Below are 23,358 nucleotides of genomic sequence, written 5' to 3'. Positions count from 1 at the left end.
TGCTGAGAATGATCAATCTAGCCGTGTTTTCTTTGATGCTAGTTCACATCACTGTGCGCACATATGCTCCAGCTCTTACTGAACTTTATATTCTTAAGTTCACACTGAATTTGTTGTGAGCATCCTTTTTGTGAATTCATAATCATTGTTAGTACTCAGTTTTTGTACTGTTTTTACATCAATAGTTCCACAGTTTAATTATGAACTGTGCACAAAAGTAGAGTTTCTATTTTTTATTGACTGAACTTGATGCCTTGTAGCTACTATGAGAAACTTTGAGAAAACTGTTCTTCCTTTTTGATCATCATTCAATTATTTAAGCTAGGACTCGCAGACCTCCTCTGTCTTGACTCTCTTCACACCCATTAAGTGTTTAATGTCTCTGTGTCTCATAACAAACGTAGCTTTAGTGGATGTTGTCCAATAATATGTTCAGAATTTCTTTTCTGAATTGTTACATCTGAATACAAGTACAGCTGTCATACAGCTATTACTAATTCAAAAAATGCAATTTTTAATTGTAATTCTTTTAAAAATGAATGCATTTTTTTGAATAATTTTATGCTGGTCTTTTTTTTTTTAATAAACACAAACTCTTGTGTGTTTGCAAAGTAGATAGCTAATTACTGGGTTCTCTAGCTACTGCTGTAAGGATTTGATATGTCTAAGATTTTCAACAAACAGTGAAATTTTATTTCATGTAGTATAACATCATAAGGAAACAAACAACAAAAAAGATATCAATCTATTAGTACTATTACTACTTAAAGCTCAAGATCATTCTGTTGAATTCATGTAATAAAAAAATAAATTTCAAAGTAGTTCTAAGGCATTGAGAAAAGCAGTAATACATTTAAAGCAAATGATGTGCACTAAGGACTGCAGACATATTTTATTGCTTCCTGCACCATTGAATTGGCTTTTTCCTTGAGTATTTATGGATGTCTATAACAGTATAATTACAAGGTAGCCTTCGTAGAATGGATAGCAGATGAGACACAACTCACATTGATTTTTGCCTAGAAACTCTGCAGCTGGGAGAAGCACATTAACAAAGAGGTTTAGAATAATAGAATATATTAATACTGTGTATGAGAGAACAAAAATCAAGAAAATGCTGTACTACACATACAATATAAGTTTAGATAGAGAATAGGATCTTTCCCTTCGGAATGAAATCTGAATCTGTAGAAGCTGGGAACAAAAATGAAAAATGAGAAGGTAAGAACCAAACAAAAATGTTTAAAAAGATAAGTATAAATACAAAAAAAAAAAAAAAAAAAAAAGTATAGTAATACTTGTAATAATAAAGTTCATACCAGCTAAAAATAATTTGATTTGATAGATGCTGAAATTCCAGTTGTTAGTCCTGGTGTTTGGAAATTTTTCAGTTACTTCATGTGAATTTGAGTGTGAATGGAGAGAAATAGGAGAATGAGTAGTTTGGTAGAGATTTGGGTGGATTTTGCTTTTCCTTTATTTAATCCTCTCTCTTTAGAGTGCCTGCAGTTTTTAGAGTAGTCAGTACACCAAAAGTAATTGTGACTGAAATGTTAAGATATATAATGTATTTGATCAGAAGAAAATGCTGACTGACAGAAAGATGGCAGTTAGTTTAATTGCATTATTTCCAAGTATAGGTACATAAATTGTATTTATTTAGAGCTCATTTGAGTTTTTACTGTAAGCTTATATAGCCATTACTTAAGTTGAAATTTGTAAATTCTCTGCTCAGTGTATGATGCATTGTATGACATTGTATAATTGGTCATTTCTTAAGTGTTAGACTCTGAGTCTTCCGTACTTATGTAGTGTTAAAATATAGACTATTGGTTAGGGTAAAAATTTAATATAATATAAAGCTCATATGAAAAGACAGATGACTTGTTCACTGTTTCTCATTATAATAGTAAATTGAAGTACTGATTTTTGTAATGGAATTTATAGATCTGATATAAATCTAATACTTAGTAATCACATGGGATCATAGCTACATAGAATGGTAGTGGGGCAGGGACTGCAAGGCGAATGGGATTCTGTCTTCTCAGTAGTTCAAAGTTTAGTAAGCCAGGTGCAAGGCGCTGCATGCAGAAGCTGATGATATTGAAGCTGATCCTAGTTAGCGTTCTGTTCTATGACTGGAACAATGAAATATTCTGTGCTTCCCTTAGTTTTGAAGGTCATACTATTCTGGAGCGGAAAAGATTCAGAGGGAATACTGAGCTTCACCAGCTTCCTCTAGTTCAACAGGAACATCATAAAGCTAAGCAAAGACAGGCCAGAGTGCGTAAGACTGTTGCAGATGCCAACAGATATCTTCTATTCAATATTAGATTTGGAGATATCTATTTAGTCAACTGCTTTTAGTGTTAAGTGCATTATGTAAGAACTGGGATGATGGCACCTGCAAAACAGTCAGTTAGAAAGGGAAGTTTCTATCAAGATAAAACTAAAATTTCTTTATCCTTGTTTCTGTAAATATTGCCCAATGTACTAAGCTTGGTCATAAGCTTCTTGATTATCTTTTTCAAATCTTCTTAGTTATAAGTGTGGCAAGATTCATAGAATCATAGAATCACAGAATCACCAAGGTTGGAAAAGACCTAAAAGATCACCCAGTCCAACCGTTCACCTATTCCCAATAGCTCCTACTAAACCATGTCCCTCAACACAACATCCAGTCTTTCCTTGAATACCCCCAGGGTCGGTGATTCCACCACCTTCCTGGGCAGTCCATTCCAGTGCCTGACCACCCTTTCTGAAAAGTAATACTTCCTCATGTCCAGCCTGAATCTCCCCTGCCATAGCTTGAAACAACAATTCTAACAACATCATGCTGTTAGGGAAGTTAGACTTTATTTTAACCTTTCCAGATCAATTAATTTTCCATATAAGGAAATTCCAGAGTAAAGTCTGATTTATTAAATTTGATACTTTAAACTTATTTTGTTACAATTTTTTTTCTGTGTATTCTGCAACTATTGGTTGTAGATAGTTTTTTCTTGCATGTCTCTGTACCTCAGTGTAGAATAAGTGAGTTGAAGGTAGTTTTCTTTAGATTAAGTGTTGAAACAGGCGGAAGAAACTGAACTTGATTTCTGCAGCACGTGTACTACTGATCCTAGTTTTCTGTGGATATGTAATGTAAGTAGCTTCATTTTAGAAATCCAATTTTCAAGTAACTTGAATGTTATTTTGATTTGACCTTGTCTGATTCTTCTAGTGCATGTTTGGAAGAAACAAAAACCATTTTCAATTTGAAGCATGCTTCCAGAAAGTTTCCTGTAAGACATGTACAGCACTAATATGGACTGGAAAAACAAAACTCCATGAGATGAGCAAATGTCATGAGACAAGAAAGCTGTACTGTCAGATTTCACTTTGAAGGGTGTGCATTTCTTCAGGGGTGACTGTATTTATAGATCATAATTTCAAATATATGCTTTTAGAAAACCCTTGGGAATTTGTTGCATTGTTTTCACCTCTTAGCAATCATTCCCATTATCAAATTTTCCTGAGTAGGTGCTGGTCAGCACCTCATTTCTTACCACAGAGAAGCTATTATTTAGTCAGAAGGATTAAGTATGGGGCAATAATGAGCAGTTCATCCATTTTAAAATAAATCTTTCTAATTGCAATGAGCAATGATTATATAGCAACAATATTAGGAACAAATCTGCAGGGTATTACAATGCCAACTGTGCTTGTTGCTTATTTTCTTTATGTTCTAACACGTGATTAGTCATGCAATGGAATAAATGTTGCTTATTTTTGGCAGTATTTCTGCATACGCAGATTCTTACTTTTCTTAACTTTTCTCTCCCTTTCTCCCTTTTTTCCATTTTAATTCTCCTAGGTTGAGGTGCTTATCCACCAGATCACCAGATACTCCCATAGATTAGGGGTTTTTTTGTGTTACTGTACAACTAGATTTTTTCTCTCCTAGTGCATGACTATTTCTAGAGATAAATCATATTAAATTTAATTGCTGCACTACTAGTGTCCCCTGTCAAAACCACCTACCAGGACAGCAGGTAATTCTAGTGTTCTCTATCTGTCAGATCAATGGTCACAGCATGGTTCTGAGCTATAAGGGCATATCTGATAAAAATTGGAATTACTGAATGTCCTAGCTGTATAATTTTTGCCGTACAGATTGTAGAATAGTAAAACTATGTCGAATTCTTCATATTTCATACCTGTTCTTTTTTTTCTTTTTTCTTTTGAAGTCTTTAATCTGCTTCAAAATATTTTTAGTTTTAACCTTTGAATGTCAATGAAATCATGATCTGAGGAATACTATTTTATTTTCGTTCCACCTGATTTTGATTTGACTATTGATGCATTACCGATACACACAGATTACAAAAGATTACTCAAAGACTAATATTGCAGATGACTTTGAGTCTGTTGAACAAGAATTGGAGTAACAGTTTGGATGCTAAATATTTAATTTTTTTGTTTCTGCTCTCACCCTTACAGTGAAATCCTGTTAATAGAAGTGTATGCAATATTTATATCTCAAGTAATTTAAAATACTATGCAGAGCAACTCAACGCTATCTGCTCATAAAATCTTCAAGTAAGATCTCTTCTTCTCTTGCAGTTTAAATGTCATTTTAAGACTTCCAAGCTTAAGATATAAGAAAGGATTAACATTTTGTTTTAGTGGAGTAAACACATACATATTCTGTGAGATTTCTGGTTGTTTTTTTTTTGTTTATTTGTTTTTGTTTGTTGTTTTTTTGTTGTTGTTTGTGGGTTTGGTTTTTTGGGGGGGTCATTTAATGAACTTCATTTAAATAACTGACTTCAATTAAAATAATATCTGATAACTTGGCATTGCAGTTTTTGGCCCACTTGTTTTCCTTCCTGTTTGACCTCTCTGTCTCTTTTATGGAAGTAACTATGTAGGATCTCAAAAGTCATTGGACAGTTTATTCCAAAACATGAAGGTTGTCAAGTTATCTAAGAAAACATAATTGGAAAACTATTTCCTAATACAGTACATTTTATGAGATACTGAGAATGAACTAGAACTTTAGTTTGCCCCTCAGGACACTTAAACATTGTTTTCAGGATGCTGAGGTAATTTCTACTGTACTCACTGCATGCAGATGCACATCTGTTAGATTGTGTAGGAATTATGCCAAATGCCATTTATTAAGAGAAATACATTTGTGATACAATCTTCAACTAGTTATCTGTGATTGTTTTTTGTTGAAATGACTAGAATGTGATAAATATCTCAAGCCTCCTATGTAAATATACACCATAGTGAGTAACTTCAGCCTAGATTTACAAATTGGGTTGAAGTGAGATTTTCTGAAGTGAGCATGAGTGCTTACAAACTGCTTAAAGTATCTTCTTCAGTAATGGTTGATTATTTTCATTTTTTTCATTATTTTCTTCATTTTAAAGAAAAGAGAGAGAATATTGGAAATGTAGGAATTGCAGAAGAATACAGAAGGGTTCTTCCTGGCTACAAGCAAAGTCTGCCACTCTTCCCACTGTCAACTGCAACCGTTTGCAGAACTGTGCCAAAATGGAGAACAATTCCTTTGGTGTTAATACCTTAAGCTATATTGCTATCATATATGAAGAATACATTAAAAAAGCCATTAATTTATTACTATCGTGCTTCTACTTCCCTAGCTTTGAAAAATTTGATAGGAATGAAAAATGAGAGGCTGACTTTTGAGATGTTCTGAGGAGGGGGGTTAAAATGATTGAATAGGCATAAAAACAATTTATAAGGACATGGATTTACATTGTTCTGTGAAAAGTAAAGAATGGATAACCAGGTATAAAACTAAAAGAAGGGGCATTACTTAGAGGAATCTGTTTGTTATTAATGCCCTTTTTCGTAAGTTTGAAAAATGTGCAGGCATTCACTTAGAATATGTCTTCTTGTCTTACACAACATAAAATATTTGTTATCATATAGATATTAAAACCAAAGCAATTTTTTTATTTTATTTTTTTTCTTCGAAGACACAACTAAACTGTCATGTCTAATCTTTCTTCTTGGAGAAGTATCACATACATTTACAAAATAGTCTATTTTGAGATTAACTCATTTTTAATGCTATTCTTTAAATGTTTTTTTTTATTTTTATTGTTTAAATGTTTTTTTATTCAGCAGACAGAGGGAACTTGCACATAGAAGGAAAAAATATTACTTAAATTATAGTGTGAAAGATAAACAGCTAAGTAGCTGTTTATTTTAGAAGAGATAGGCAAGGTAGGAGGAGAGGGAGAGTTTCCCTCTATTCTTTTAATATCCCGTATTGTTCAGATAACTGATATGGAATCTCTTCCTCTTTCCCACATTCTCTTTTGACCAAAACTTCTTCCCCAGGAACAAAAAAAAAAAAGCCCCATTTTTTTCAGAAACAAAATGAAGAAATCAGCTTATCAAAACTATATGCAATACTACAAAAATCTTAGTGAGACTAGGTATTTTCTGCTGTGAGCAAATCTTTTTTTCTTTACCTGAAATTCATTCTGGAGGAAGCACTGTGTGTATTTAGTATCACTGTCTCCTCAGAGCACCTCCTTGCCTTAGATAGCTGAGGCATGAGAACCATGGCAGGTCCCAAGTTTGCAGGAAGTTGTACGACCACAGTGGTAAGGCTCAAAGTTCTATAAGGAGGAATTTAATCTCCATATTAAATCAGTATGTTATTGAAATTACTATGTGAAACTATAAAATACTATAAATTTTTGTATTCAAACTCAAAGCTGAAATTGATAATAAAGCTCACAACTAGCATGTGAAGCAAACTATTAATAACTTTCCTGAAATCCATGTCATAAGGTGATATCATATATCTGGTTCATTATTTAACACATAAATATGTTGGAATGCACCAACTTACTTAATCCTCAGCTTCTGTCTCAATGTTGCAAAGCTACTTTGGAAAATTTGGGATGTGTTCTTTTCTTTGAGACTTTATACATTTAGAAGAAAGTGGTATGTTGTGGGTTTCCTTAAGCATTTGAGGTTTTCCCTGAAGTTAATCTTGCTTTATTCTCTGAATATGAAAACTCAGACTGTGGGATGGGGAAGCAATTAGAGGCATAGAAAAGTCAGTGTTCTTTTGAAGATCAGAAACTCCAGATCATTAAACTAAGTGCTAGATATAGTTTACCAGAATTCTGTCTGTCAGAGTTTTAGTCAAGGAGCTTTTGCAAGTTCATGAAGCGGTTGCTTCCTGGGAGGCTGAGAGTGGGATTTGCTGAATTAGAGTGAATTGCACACACAGAACTCTGGGGGGGAAAAGGCAACTTCTCATACGTAACTCTGGAGAACTGCAAAGTATGGAGGAATAATGATTTCTTTCACGGTCTATTTGTAACCTACTTTCTATTTTTGGGAATGGGCTTGTGAAAAAAATTTCTTTTCATTGTGCCAGTAATATTAACAACTCATTTTATCTATTTCCTGATAAAATCTGGAGTCACCTTAGGCTCTCCTGAGTGCATTTTAAAGGACTTATTTTTTTTCTGTCATTAATTATTGACAGCTATTTTTACACAAATTTCATTACGGGTTATTATATTACATTATTATAATATTATATATATATACATATATAAATAAATATTATGTATAAAATATATATTATTATATTTATATATTATTATATACTGCAACTCTACAGGATGAGACAGAACATTATATTGCTGGGTGGTTTTGGATTAAACTACGCATATAGCCAGTAACTTCAGTAGATTCCTCTGTCTGTCAGTCTTACAAATGAAAGTGATCTTGATTTGCACTACTTCTCAAGACCAAGAGACACAGAAGCAATAAAAAGTTGAACTACTTAAAAAATCTCTAAGAACAATTGCGCACTTGTGTAGTGTCCAGCTATTAAATAAATATAACCTTGTTGTAATGTGAACAGTTGCAACAATCACTAACTGCTTCAAGACTTTGTACATTAATTTATCCACATTTATCCCCCATTTATCTGGCCTCATCTGGAGTACTGCGTCCAGTTCTGGGCTCCCCAGTACAAAAAAGACAGGGATCTCTTGGAAAGAGTCCAGTGGAGGGCCACAAAGATGGTGAAGGTCCTGGAGCATCTCTCCTATGAAGAAAGGCTGAGTGAACTGGGTCTGTTCAGCCTTGAGAAAAGAAGACTGAGAGGGGACCTGATCCAGGTCTATAAATATCTAAGGTGTGGGGGGCAGAATGGTGAGGCCGGATTCTTTTCAGTGGTGAGTGGAGACAGGACAAGGGGAAACGGCCAGAAACTGCAGCATAGGAAGTTCCGCAAAATGTGTGCAAGAACTTCTTTACAGTGAGGTGACAAAGCACTGGAACAGGCTGCCCAGGGAGGTGGTGGAGTCTCCTTCTCTGGAGATGTTCAAGACCTGCCTGGATGCCTACCTGTGCGACCTGGTGTAGGGAATCTGCTTTGGCAGGGGGGGGTTGGACTCGATGATCTCTGAAGGTCCCTTCCAACCCCTACAATTCTGTGATTCTGTGATCCCTTCAGTAGCTATTTCAGTCACTAAGGATTTTAGATACATGCTACAATACGATTGGAAATTTTGTGAGGCAAAAAAAACATTCATCCTATGAGTACTAATTACTTAAAGAGTTTAAAAGTCATTTAGCATATGTAGTAATCCAAATTTAAAGACAATTCAAAACTGAACTCAGATATCCAGAATCAAGACTTCAAGCACAGATGTTGCTTAAGACTTTATCTCAAGGCCAAATATTTCAACGTAAATATTTAAACAGTTATCACTTCATGTTATTTTGCTGTTTACATACAGGATAGACATAAAAAGATATTTTAGAAAGTTGACCAAAAAAAAAAAAGAATTCTGGACTGCAGATGAAATGAATTTAGACCATTAGTTTCATCTCTCTTAGCTTTCAGTGTGAAAAGCTATATTGATTAGTTGCTTAAGATTCCAGCCACATGTTGTACAGAATTCTAACTTATGCCTGGATTTCAAATAATTGTTTCAAAGTTCTTCAAATCTTTAAAGCAGTGACTTTCTTGGCTTTCTCACAGAGGGATTTAAAGTTAATTCTTTCTGCCTCTTATTTTCTAATTTGCTTTTGAAAAATTATTTCACTTAAAGGCATCCCTCTTAAATTTCACCTGTCTTTGAAACAACGCTGTGATGTATTTTTATTTGTGATGCAAAATAGTAGTGTCTTTAGTTTCGGAAGTAATGCTCTTTCTGGCTCTTTGCTTTTTGATTATTTGTTAATCTAGTGCTGTGTTTTCATCTGCATGTTTGTTTTTTTTTCTATTTGTTTTGTTGTGTTTTTTGTTTGTTTGTTTGTTTTAAGTAAAATAGCCCTTAATTTGTTCCATCATTAATTGCTGTAAGTTGACTTCTCAGACATTTTCTTAATTTACTAATAAATGTATGTTCCCTTCAATTAAATGTATAAATAAATCTATTTTACAGAATCTAATAATATCTAATAAGAGTTCTTTGTGCATGTTACAACTTGATATTTTGAAGGATTAATGTTCTGTTAGAAAAAAAATCAAGCAGAGAATGAAAAATCACTAAAATCAAAACATGATTTTAGTACAGTCTTTTATTAAGGTAGATAAAGATTGTGACAAATTCAGTAAATATGTCTGTATGTCTTGTCAGGAAGAATGTAATTGCTTCCAATTTTTTCCTTCTTATATTTGCAATTTCAGGCATACTTTGTGGCTTCTCTGCAAGGCAGCTGGTGAGCATTGCTCTTCCAGATGCCAGGGAGTCTGAGAATCTGGAGCGTCTTTAATGACTGTCTTTGATGACTGCCACACTACTGTCAACCTGTTATGGGATAAATGAAGATTTTTAAAGCATATTTGGTAGTCTTTTGGGTAGCTGCTTTTAGAATGTTCTAGAAATTCCATTCTTTTCCTTAAATACCTAGATAAAGAAGGTATAATGCAACTAGATCTGTTTCATTGCACACAGTAACTACAAGCGAGAGACCTAAAGGGAGAACTGCCAGTATTCCAGGAGCTCCTGACTTCAAGCTGTGTTGCTATTTAAAGCAATGATTGAGATGCTCAAGAGTGCTGTAAATTCTTCCGTACGACAAAGCCTCTTCAAGGTTGACTGTATGGATGATATAGAACCAGTCATCTAATCAAGTGTTTTTTTGTGTTTTTTTTTTTTTTTTTTTTTAACTGTTTATTTCTAAGAGGAATTGTTGAGAGTAGCTGAAGAATAGGCTTTCACTGAAAAGTTAAAGGAAAATCTGTTCATTGTTAAAAGGGCTATGCAGAGAAATGTAAATAATTAGATTATTCAAATAGGAAATAGGTATTAACTGAGCAGTCTACGGAGTTTTTACATCCTGTATCTCACCATCAAGTCTGTAAAAACTGATAACTGTACTTAAAATAGTAAATGACCTCCGTTTTCAAAAGCACTAGAAATTATATCATGTAGAATCCCTTCAGAGCAGTTGGTTGAAATCAAGTTTAGGCTCAAAGTAACCCTCATAATCAATTATCCATGAGATTCTGAAGGAAAAAAAATACCATTTCATCACACATAAGTAATTGTTTTGTCTAGTTCTTCCAATTTTTGAATGTTTTGTTTTGCAGTACTGCTAGCATTAATCCTATGTGTGCCTTACATATTGTATGCACAGTTTTTTCTTTTAACGAGTGGGTAATTCAGCAGTAGAATATTGCCTGATTTCTTTAGAAAGATAATACTGCAGGGATGCTAAAATTAAGGCCACTCAGATAACTTTCTTCTGTCAGCCTTGTGTAGAAGATAAGTGGAACTGAGCCCAGTGAATTCAATTTGCCAAAATTAACACAGGTGTTGACAAAAAGATGTAAGTAAATATCAAAAAGGATTAATTTAGAAAGCTAGTGACCACAGTTTGTGTTGTGCTCATGAAATACTGTTTTTTTTTCTACTTCATGGTCTTGAAAACTTGCAGTAAAAGCAGAATCTGTCTGTACAATGTAAGTACAGGTATGGTGCCTGTCATCTCTGTTTTGTTTAATTGTTAGGCTTTGCTTTTTTGCAGCTCAATTGAGCTGTTTTTCTTGCAGAAAAATATTCCAGTACAGCCTGAAGTCACTGAACCCCTCATGGTAACTTTTTCTTTAAGTCAGAGTGGTCCAATTAAACATATGGACCATTGAGAAATCAGTTGATATTTAATACTTATCTCACTTCTAGTTTTTGCATTTCAATAGCTCTTATCTAATTTTGCTACTACCTTTCTGGTATACTACACTGATTTCCTCTCTTTAAGATCTGACATGGTTTTGAATCATGTACTTTACAATTTTGATTATCAGTGTTTTTGGCTGTTGACTAAGAGACATATATATGTTATTACAGAACCATTAACCTAACTGATACATTGAACTAAACAGAACGTTTCTGAAAAATTCAGCCCATTACTGTTGCATATTTTTTCTTTTATGTGTTTAGTGACAAACAAAAAACCAGCTCAAGCAACTATTACAAAGGTCAAGCAATTTGAAGGGTCTACATCGTTTGTTAGGAGAACACAGTGGATGCTTGAGCAGCTTCGCCAGGTCAACGGTATTGATCCTAATCAGGTAATTTTGAACAGTTCTAGAAAAAGGAAACTGAGGTCTTACAACTGATTTTTGGAACAAGTGTCTTTCATTATTCAAAAGGCAAATGGAAAGATAAGAGACAGGTTTAAGTGCAAATTCTCAAACAAGAAATTATTTGGTGGAGTACATAAAATAGATTTTAATGGGAAAGACAAGAAGAGGCCAAAGCTCGTAAGCAGATATCTTCTTTTTTCCCTCTTGTCTCCCGCACCCTTTTCCCTGCTCTGTCTTTTCTTTTAAAGAGAAAAATAAGAGCTGTGTTTGTCTTGTCTTCAACTATAAGCCTCTTGGGTTCCATTTTGGCATGCAGCTGTGTTGTAAGGGCAGTAAGTAGAAACAAAGAAAGGAGGGGTTACTGAGGTTCAAGTTTCTGGAAATACTGTGAACCTTTTCCCAGGACAGTCCACTCCTCAGATTCCTACACCCTGATTATCCACAAAAGGCTGTAGTGTACCTTTGCTGCCAGTGTCACATGACCACTGATTTAAAACAAAAATCAAACAAACAAACAAAAAACCCACTCAGTAGTTTTGCAATTGTTTCCAGAATTTTTGCCTACATGTTTTTTTAATGTGGAATATGCAGTCTGACTTGAATTCTTGGGGAAAAATTGTACTAACGTGTTTATAAATGTAAATCTTCAGTAGTCAAACAGCAAAATTAGAAGGTAGCAATGTGACTAATATTGTGTGATAACAAAATTATTTACTGCGTTCATTGTACAGCAGAATGTTCATGGTTAACTGCACTTGGTTTCTTCAGGGTTGTGTTCTGATCAAACAAATAAGCATCTTAGTGGTGCACCAAATTTAGTACAGTCCTGCTAACAAATATTAAGTTCTTGGGCCACTGCTAAGTGAAAAGCAGGAAGCAGAATTTTATTTGGATAAGAGGGATGGTGAAAATGAGAATAACGACATAGATATGGATATAGATATAGATACAGATATTTCACATAATCTGCAAAAGAACTCTGTAAATAGCATCTGGAGATACATTCAGTGTCAAAGTCCTATCAAGTTCTTCAGCTTAGACATTCCTTTCAGACTTATTATTCTATAGTTCAGTGTCATTGATTAAAAATAATATTTACTGGATTCGTTTACGAAATGATTTTTAGCAAATATTGCTAAGCGTATAGCATCACAGCTTTCATAGAATCCATCAATTTTGGCAGCTGTTGCAAGGCACAGAGCTGGAGGTTACTTGGTTCTGAAAGTGATCTTTTGTTCTTGTTATCCTGAGATCTATACAACACTATGATAATAAATTAAATACAAGTGCTTTCTGTTTCTTTCTTTGGGTAAATATAGAGACCAGAACCATATTTTCTGTAATGCAGCATGAAAATATATTTTAGACTGAATAGCCAAACATATTTAAACAAAAATCCTTGTGTTAATATAGAAGGTAAAAGTAGCTACATACCTGTAGTTAAGAAGAATTTCTTAACAGATTCCAACTTCTAATAATTTGATCTAAAATATTCTTGTCTTCAGGTATTTCTTTTCTTAGCTGAATATTCCTCATTAAAAATACAAAAGAAAATAATTCCCGCATGTGTTTTTATCAGAAATATACAGGAGAAAAAATAATTCTGGGGTGATATGAAGTTACATGATCTTCATGGGGTTTTTTTGTTTGTTTGTTTTTTCCAACATAATTGCTTTTAAGTTTTTTTTTTCCAAAATCATTTTGGAAATCTTTTTTTCAAATCATTCATGAAACTGGAATAACAGTTGCATATTCTTTCTTCTAGGATTCGCCAGAATTTGATTTAGTATTTGAAAATGCTTTTGACCAATGGGTAGCAAGCACTGCTTCAGAAAAATGCACATTCTTTCAGATTCTTCATCACACATGCCAGCGATATCTTACAGACAAGAAGCCAGAATTTATCAACTGCCAGTCTAAAATTATTGGAGGTAAGTCAATTGAAACTGGAGTATTCTGAGCATGTGGACATGAAACAATGGTTTGCATGTGACTTATTCTGTGCTTAAGTGTGCTTATTTATACTTTGATATCATGAGTCTGAATATGCTAATCTAACAGTAATGAAATTGTAGGTTTCACCATCAAACATCTCTTCAAATTCTTCCAATGTCTTTATTTCTCAAATATTTAGTTTAAGAGGTAGTATTCACTACTCATCTTCTGAGAGTACCTTCTTTCTACCCACAGCAGCAGAGGACTTCTCTACAATATAAATTTATACAAGCCTGCCCCAAAGTGTTTATTACTAAATTTCCTATATGGATTTTGAAATTTCATAGAATATCCTGAGTTGGAAAGGACCCATAAGCTGAGGTCAACTCCTTTAATTTGATTTTGGCAGAAATCCGTGAAGGTTTTTGTTACATTTCACAATTCATTTGAATCCTAGAGGGAACATCGGGTTAAAAAAAAAAAAAAAAGTAAAGCTTCCTTTCTTTCTTCCTATTTCACTAATCTTCCCATCATTTTCAAAAGCTTTTGGTTTACATTATATTTAAAACTTCAAAATGTATGTATCTAGTGGAAACATTCTTCCCGCACTGAGTAAAAATAAACAAATGACTGTGATATTAAGTATAGTGATAATGTGATCAAGTGAAAGCTTTGGGTTAATTCTAATTCCTAGAACAAAGAGCATATTCAAATTTGGAAAGACTGTAAGTATAAGATTCCTCCCAGTGTTATCTTGTATTAAATATTACAAGTTCCTCTCCCGAGGGAAGAGACCTGTCTGTGCCTTACATGAGGTTTCTAGATAATGCTTTGTAGAAGAAAAGAAAGGCAGGAGGAGAGTTGTCTTTTTTTTCATTATTATTACTTATTATAGTAGGAAATGCTTTTCACTTCTGTATGTTTCTAATGTGCTGGTAGTGACACTGGAATGCATCTAATCTGAGGTATTGTTCTGTTACACAAATTGTTAGTAACAAAACTAAACAAAAACAAACCTGAATTCTGAGCCTGTAATGATAAACAATTGCTGCCACCTTCAGACACACACTAGAACTGCAAAAGGAAGGAAGACGAGTGGAAGTAAGGTGATGATCTTGCAATTTTTTTTTGTTCGCTTTTTTAAAGCTTTGTCCTATAATCTGTAGTTATTCTGTCAAATTAATTAAAATATCCTAAGAACCCAAATAAATTATATCTTCACCTGTGTAACCTTTTCTCTAGGACAACTGACAAAAATTATTAGTGGATCACTCTTCTCTAAGAATATATTGCCAGTGTGAAACGGTAATGAGTTTCTTTTTTTGTAAGCTATTGACTCAGCTTCAGATATCAAGGAATAGGACTTCATGATTTTTTCATTAATTCTTTGGGTTTAATTATGAGGATGAAATTTCTACATGAAAAAAGACAATTTGAATTCAGTTTTTCTGTCCTATTTTAGAAAGCCAGTTGGAGACTGGAAGTTTCAGAATGTGGATTTCACAGAAGTTTTGCAGTTTGTTAGTAACTGTCAGCTTTAATGCAAAATACTTTGTTGGTGTTATCTGGATACCTTTATGCATTAGAAGAGATGCTCATGAGTGGTATATGGTGGAATAAGTCATTTGAAACCAAGTAAATGTGTATTGGTTTCTTTCTTACTGTTCAAGCTGAATGAATGACTTTAGAAGACACGTGAAATTAAGAATTAGGATGGGAAGGCCCCTTTTCTTTCAAATATCTGATAGTTACTGCTTTCATTTCTTAACTGATAGTCACTTAAGAACTGTGTTCTTGAGCATGTGACCTTTACAGACTTGCACATGTAAATTAATTCTATTACTCTGAATTAAAGTGAAAGTACTGTGATAAAATTTATCTATGTATTAAAAAAAAAATCTATCACTTGTTTTTGATAGTATTTTGTTATTTTGAAATAACTGAGCCAGAATGTAATTCTGTGTTTTTCATCTAATTAATAATAGTAAATTTTCTGGTCAGTAGACTTTTATTTGTATTAGTTTAAATTGAAAACACTAACTTGGATTTGTCCTGATTTATATGAATATATTCGAGTATAAAACTAAGTTTAAATTTCTCAGTTTGGAAAAGAATAAGAAAAAGAGTAATAAGGAATTGATTCAAGTTAAGAATTCCTTTCTTTGTATCTGATCCTCAATGTGGTAACATCCTGTCCCAGCATCGATGCCAGTGTTTAAAAACATCAACAGAAGTACACTGGAAACATAGAAGGTAATTTTTTTAAGAAATGCATCAATGATTTGTCAATTTTACTTTTCATATTTGTGCAATGTATTTTCTAGTTTTTAACTGTTGATTTCTGATTTCTGTATTTTTCTAATTTCTGCAACTTTTGCTAAACTTTTCATTTCAGCAGAGAAAGGTGGGGCATCTGAACTATATGATGATATTGAACCTTAGAAGATAACAAAGTTTCTGAATGTAACTGTTGAAAAATTATAAACAGTATCTGATCCTTTTAAATTTAACATTTATTTTTAATAAGTAAGATTGAGACAGAGACTGAGGTTAGAAAAGAAAAAATAGCTTTGGCAAATCATTTAATGTGGTGCTTATATAAAAATACTGAAAGGATTAATAAAATAATGATTAATTTCATCTGTAAGTAATAATGTACAAGGTTTGGAAGCACTTGTTCTGCTGGTCAAGAAAAGTAATAAGTATTGAGCCTTAGAAGAAGGCTTCATTATGTGTATTCATTCCAGTTTACCTACTGTTGTAGTAAGGCCCCTTGAGAAGGCAGTAATTCATACTGGTAGATAAAGCAATAGTCAAAGCACTAGCCTGATCCACTGTGACAGTTCTGTTTTCTTACTTGCACTTTTTCTTTCCTTGGTAAACAAAATACAGTTGGTCTACTGAACTGCTATATAGCACTAGTAGTGCATTCCATCACTTCTGAGGCCTATGCTTATTTGTATTTTGCGTGTCTATGTCTCTGCTTTTGTTTTGCTTTTGTGTTTTTTCCTAAGAAACTGCATTTAAATTTAAATTATTTTCTGTTGTTGCTTCTATAGTAGAAGTTTCTATATTGTTGGTTGGAGTTTATTTGTTTGTTTTTTTAATTAAAGTTCCACCTGAAAAATACTTCTGTGGAAGAAAATGAGCAGCTTATACAAGTAGAATTGACAGAGAAATCAGTTTCTGAATGTCAATCACAATAGAAATCTACAACAATAATCTTGTGTGGTTCCACTGCTGCAATTCAGTGAACACGAGATATCATATACTCCAGCTGTAAAATGTTGCTATATTTCAAATGAAGTATAACTGCACAGACTCACAAACTAATGGTGCTATTGATAAGAACTTTGTAACATTATTGCAGTATTCCTGGGAGTTGATACTTGCTGTATATGCCTAAGGAAAATTGCTGAAGAGAAATTAATTTGATGGCCATTTCAGAATACTCATTTTGCTATGACGGTAATTCTCCTAGGATACAATTTGTTGATTTTATGTCTTTGTCTTCAAAGTATATAAACTCACTCATAAAATTCAAAACGGATTGCCTTTGCATAACCCTCACTCAGTGTAGACTTAATGCATTGTATTTCTTCTGTGCAGCTGATGGAACCTGACATCTTGAAAGAGAGGAGGTTTGATAGGGAGGCATCACTGCTTTGATTTCCAGGGGCAGAGACTGATGAAATCTGAAATAACAATTCCTAAAAATACTTAGCTTTCCTATTTTTGAAGGTGTGAATTAGCAGTTGGTCCAAAATACTGTAAGACCATTTATAACTATTAATCCTGGTAAATCTTGTACTGCTATCAGACTATTAACTAATGTAGTAAAGTCATTGGTCTAATCTCTGTATTCCTTTTGAAATGTTTCTTCGTTGAAAAGATATGTAATTGATGAATTTACACAGCATTTTCCATATCCTCTCTACTGACAGACCACTGGCAAGACATGACATCAAAAGACTTCTTTGATTCTTTGGGAAGGCCTCAGTTAAAACATGTGCGTGCACCTATATAAACAGTGTCTTTTATCTCCATCTCCTCCCCTTCCCTCCCTCTAAAGAACTAATGTTAAAATAATGCTTTATAGATAACTATGGATTTCAACAGGAATTTGGAGTCCTCTGAAGTGTTGACTTAAACTTGCACTTAGGGAAGTCATTGCCATTCTGACTTGAAGGGTATCAATAATACCCTTCAGATTTCCCCTGCCACCCTGCAGGAATCATACAGATTCCTCTTAATACACTGTGAACTTCAACTCATTTTATTTTATTTTTTTAAAATTATATACTTTGGACATAATACTGAATTAGATGCATGTCCAGTATGAAATGCGATTGGCTGTATCTAAAAATCTCTGCACTTCAAAATAGCACGCAATATTTTTCTGTGTTTTTCTATTCAAAGCTACTTTGAACCATCACTGGCATTAAAGAGTAGTAAAAGATTTTTTTAAAAAGTAAGTAAAAGAAGTTACCTACCCCACATCAAAACTGTAGAAACTAATGTAATAATTCTTAATTTGAGATTAACTCTTATTCTGATACTTACACTACTTTCCCATGCAGTCGGATTTTTACAAAGGTGAAAACATCGATCTTTGACTTGAGAGCACAGAGCTTTTGATGTTGTATGATTGGTACAAGCTAAAAGATGTGAAATCTGACACCTTTGTGCTAGCACTGCCACCTGCAGCTGAACATCCATGTGTTTGCTTAGATACTGATCTGCCTGAAAATTCTTGTTTTCTGTTCAGGCTTTGGCCTTTTGTTTAATATGAATTTTCTGGCTGTGAACTTACAACTTACTACTTCAGATTCAAGGAAGACAATGGAAAAGTCCAGTTGTAGTATAGGGAACCTGCAAAGGTGCGGCTAATCGTGGAAACAGTTTTCATGGAAATTAAGAGCCTTCTACCAAGAAAATGGTCAAGAGTAGTATAAGACAGTCCAGTGTTTTTATGCCTAAGATTTTGCAAGCCAGAGTGAAGAATTTATATCCAGCTTCTTTGGGAAAAGGGAATGATTTCTTAACTGAAATTTTAATTTTTCAGCATATTTATCTCTCTCAAGACCTTCATTTTTTATTGGATATTTTAATGGTGCAATGGCCTTTGTTCCTGGATGATGAGTTCACAGACAGTTAACAAAACATGAAATAGTGAAGATAAAGTCATTCTTTTCAATTATAATCACTGTTTCCAAATTTATGTTGAACTTTCAGTGACTTCAACATATAGTAGTGAAAATAGTATGTATGGTCAGAAAGAGTAGATATGTCACGTTACAGTTGGTCTTGTTCGTGAATTTAAACTAATTGCTGTTACTCTTTTAACCTTACTTTATTTAGTAATGCAAGTCTAGTTTTATTGCAGATCAATAGGAAGCATATATAGCTTATTTTCTTAAAAAGAAATAAGTTGTTTTGGTGTAATAGAAAGACCTTCTTAATTACTATAAATATTCACAATTATTTCCTTCTCAGAACAGAAGATAATTGCTAAATACACACACAATTAAAAATTGAATGCCTGTGTTTACAAATCAATGACTGTAAAGTCTTACCACTGATGTACATATAAAAATCTGGGTTGAAATGAAATATTTTTTGCATGGTTAATAGAGAATATGATGAAATTTTTATGAATGTATGTTAAAACAGGTCATGGAAACACTAATGGTATCTCAGGACAAAAATTATTTCTTTAAATTGATCGATTTCCATGGTGATTGATGATAGAGTCTGTATATCTTTCAGGTACTGTGTATTGAGAACACAGTACTGGATTAAGAATGAACTTTTTAATGCGTTCGCTGAAATAGTTTGTGATCATAACAATCAATACCTAAAAATGAAGTTGGCAGGAGCTTTAGGACTTCCTGGAAAATGTTGTTTCTTCATTGTCTCTTCATCAGGAAGTAAATCTTCCAGGATAACTGGTCTAATGCACTCATACAAAGGCTGCTGCCTTTCCACTGCTTCTGCACCTTTGGATCTGACACATTATATATAATTACACAAGTCACTAACTGAATTTTCTAAAGAAAAAGAGGGGTTTAATTCCAGAAGTTTAAGTTCTGCAGCAAAAAATCAAAACAAAATGTCTGATTTGCTTAATAAAATAAAATGAAGTAAAATTTAAAGAAAGGATTACTGAACTGCGTAGCTATTAATTGATTTGAAAATCTGAATGTTCAATTCCTTTTCAGATGAGAAGATAATTTCAGATAAGACAAAATATCATAGAAAAAGCTGTATTAATAACTACCAATTTAAGCCAATCATTTGAGCAACTGAAAATAAATTTGTAGTATGTTTCTGTGTATATAATAGCAAATTTTCTGTTGAAAATTACTGAATTAAACCCAGTATCCTTCTTGATAGTTTCATATGGAAATTGACATAAATGTATACATTTTGCTAATATTAGAAATTAACATTAATCTGCTACTTTAAATCATACTCAATCTGAATGCATATTTTTCCTATGTTATCTGGCAGTATTTATTTGCTCCACTTTGTAAGTCAGCAAATACTACTAGGTTTAAAAAAATAAAAATAAAAAGCTGTGTGTTTGCACTTAATAAAAGCGCAGTTTCACAAAATTGTAAAATATGGAAATTTTTCTGCTCTGTGTTCATGTTTATTTGAGAACATCAGTTCATCCATACCAGTTTTTTGGTATGTTTTTCTCCTCTTGCAAGTGTTAGAAAATCTTTCCCAAGAAGACTTTATGTGAGAAGTTGTTGAAAGCTTTATTTTGAGCAGATTCTGCATCTGACCTGAAGATCATCAGAAGTCATGAAATCTTTATAAAGAGGAAGGGCAAAAAAGTTAATGACAGTTTTTGCATGTCTACTTGTTTATTTTGTGTATTTTTTTTTAAGTGGTTCTGTGCGCATCAGTTGGTTGAAATGAATTTAATTATTTTCTTCTTAATAAGTGCAGTTCAGGCAGTTTCGGTGTTCAGTCACAGAACTAACTTGTCCAAAAATTTGGAATGTTGGTAATTAATTCCTCTACAGCAGCTTGAAAGTTTTGCAGCTTATAGGAAGAATTTTATGTGATAGGAATTCAGTTCATAGGAATGCTTGTCTGGTCAATGTAGTACAAATGTTACTATTTAGAGATACTAATGTAAGAACAAAGCATAGTCAATCATATCAGGAACCACCTACACATGCTCTAGAAATAAACTGATGGAATTCAGTAGAATACTGAGATATGAGTTTCTGTGTTGCTCATATACAGTATAGGATTGTTTGTTCCTATGTTTGCCTACATTTCAGGTCAGCAATCTGTTAACTTCTATTCTCCAACAAGTTTTAAGGCTTTAGATGATTATGAGTTTTATGAAATTCTCCATATACTTTGCTTCACTTGAATTCAGCGGAAGTTTTCTGTCTCCCCAAAGCAACAGGCAAAGTTGAGAGCTTTTAAAAAGTCTTATCCCAGAAAACCAGCACTGATTTGCACAAGAGGTACAAGAGGCCTTAAATCACTCCACCAAAAAAAAAAAAAAAGAAACTATTTCCAATGCAGTATTGCCTAGTTATGCCTGTTTACAGGAAATATGACCTGAACAAAAGCCAAAATAAGCTTCCAAGAAAAATTAGTGGAACTGGCTTTAAACAAGCAAGCTATGAACAAAGTAGCAACTGAGAAACACTGAAGTAAGAAAACATACAAAGTGATTTGATTGATTTTATAACCAGACTTCTCAGAGGCTAAACAGAGACTACTGGAAAAGATGAAGTTCCACTTACGTCTTCACAAATGGTAGCTCACAATATTCTTAGATATTCATGTCTTTAGTTATAGTACCAATTTTCTTTTATAAATGCTGCTCCTTTGTTCTGTGCAAAAACGAAGAATTCTGCCAATGTTCTATATCTTATACACATTTAATTTTTAATTACTAATGTGTGTAGCATTAGCAATATTGATAAACGTGTTATCAGGAGGTCTCAGATTGGTATTTCTATTATGATTCATCTTCCACAAGTCAGCATATGGTAGATTGTTGGGTCCCTTCCACATCTTCATTTTGTGATAATAGTTCTGGTTTAGTTAATTAAAATTGCAAGGTGGTTATTTTTCTCAAGAGTTTATATGTGTGTAGTTTGCACTGTTGTTTCATAGGCTATCTGAAACAAACTCTGGTTTCACTACTGAGTGTTTGTTTGCTGTTTCTAAGGAAAAAGGTATTATCTGCCTGGTTAGACTCAATGAATCTTTTGTTCTTGATTTTCCTAGTGAAACTAGTAGCAAAATAATCATTCAGTGTAGTGTTTGGGTTTTATTTGTTAATCTGTGATTATTCTTAAGTAGTCATATCCCTCAGATTAATAGTAAAGGCAGTTGGTTTTTGCTGATTTAAAGTTGTCTTTGTATGTTTAAGAACAGCAAACTCTGTTATAACAAAAATTGCTGCTCAATTTTCGATTTGAATGTTCAAATTGCTGTTAAACTAATTTTATACCTTTACCAGCATAAATAATTTAAATGTTATATATTTATGTTTAATGCTGTGAAGAAACTTTGTGAATACAATATTCAGAGGCAGTTCAGAAAACTAGCAGTTATGATGTGCCCAGTCGTTAATACTCTACCTACTCTACCTATATTGATTTTCTGTCTCTCACAGTGACTTTATAGATGTCTAGATAAGTAATTATTGTAATGTAGATTAAATTTTAAAACTTTTGCAGTTCTATTGGAAGACATTAAAGAATTTTCATACCAACAATTTGGGGAAGGCTGATATTTTACTAGTCCTTTTGCTGAAAAGGTAAAAGGATAGAATGCACATTTTTGTCATGTGTATTTTAATACATACTAGTTCATACTTAAAATGTACAACACTGTGTGAGCAGTTTTCAGTTTGTAAGGTAGTACATATCATAAACATTCTTCAGCAATTCCTCCACAAAAAAGAATAAGCTCTTCTGTTTAGAAGCAGTATATAAAACATAGCAACTGGAGTGAATGTTTAGAAGTGGTAAACAAAGAGGAGAAATTCACAGGAGTTTTTCTAGCAAAAACTTGAAGAAACAGCTACATAGTATTCTAGAGAAGAAAAAGGTAAATTAATTAACAGCTAAAGGCTTTAATTAATAATAATTAATTATTTAATAATTAATTAAATCTTAAGGGCTTGCTGTAACTTTAAATATAATCAGTTAAATTCAGGATGTTAATCTCATGAAATCATGACTAGTATTTCACATGGACAAAGTATGAAAGTATATTAGTATTGACATTAAATGACTGTAGCAATAGTGTTAGGATGGACTTGTTCATGGAGGTTGATTAGGATGATTATTTAATATTGAAGAAAGTGGTTGAATTTATAAGAAGCATCATTCAGTGGTAAGTAGATCTCAAGCATAGATATGTGTTGGATGGAGAATGGCTTGAGAACAGCCCTGAAGAGTAGGATTGGGAGTGTTAATTTATCAGTTATTCAATATGAGCCAGCGATGTGTGTTTGCAGCCCAGAAGGAGAACAGTATCCTGGCTTGCATCATAAGAAGTGTGACCAGCATGGTAAGGAAGGTGATTCTGCCCCTTTGCTCTCGTGAGAGCCCACCTGGAGTGTTGTGTCCAATTGTGGAGCCTCCAATACAAGAAGGATATGGAGCTGTTAGAACGGATCCAAAGGAGGGCTTTGAAGGTGGACAGAGGGCTGGAGCACCTCCTTGGAAGGACAGGCTGTGAGAGAGCTGTGGCTTTTCAACCTGGAGAAGAGAAGGATCTGAGGAGACCTTATAGTAGCCTTCTAATTCCTGAAGGGAGCCTACAGAAAAGCTGTGGAA

General features: G+C 33.4%; 1 protein-coding gene across 5 annotated transcripts in view; it reads left to right on the top strand.

Moving 5' to 3' along the window:
• Positions 1 to 23,358, top strand: part of STXBP6 (syntaxin binding protein 6) — a 76,283-nt gene that overhangs the window by 47,074 nt on the left and 5,851 nt on the right. For 4 of the 5 annotated variants that reach the window (XM_052693925.1, XM_052693926.1, XM_052693927.1 and 1 more), the window contains 2 exons: positions 11,448 to 11,578; positions 13,359 to 13,524. In XM_052693925.1, the coding sequence (XP_052549885.1) occupies positions 11,448 to 11,578; positions 13,359 to 13,524 (297 nt within the window). Of the gene's footprint in view, positions 1 to 4,558; positions 4,582 to 11,447; positions 11,579 to 13,358; positions 13,525 to 23,358 lie in introns of those variants that run through there. The other variant, XM_052693929.1, reaches the window with a different exon arrangement.

The sequence above is a fragment of the Tympanuchus pallidicinctus genome, unplaced genomic scaffold (assembly GCF_026119805.1).
Source record: "Tympanuchus pallidicinctus isolate F22 unplaced genomic scaffold, pur_lepc_1.0 scaffold3, whole genome shotgun sequence".
NCBI classification, from domain to species: domain Eukaryota; kingdom Metazoa; phylum Chordata; class Aves; order Galliformes; family Phasianidae; genus Tympanuchus; species Tympanuchus pallidicinctus.
This window is presented reverse-complemented; position numbering and strand designations above follow the sequence as displayed.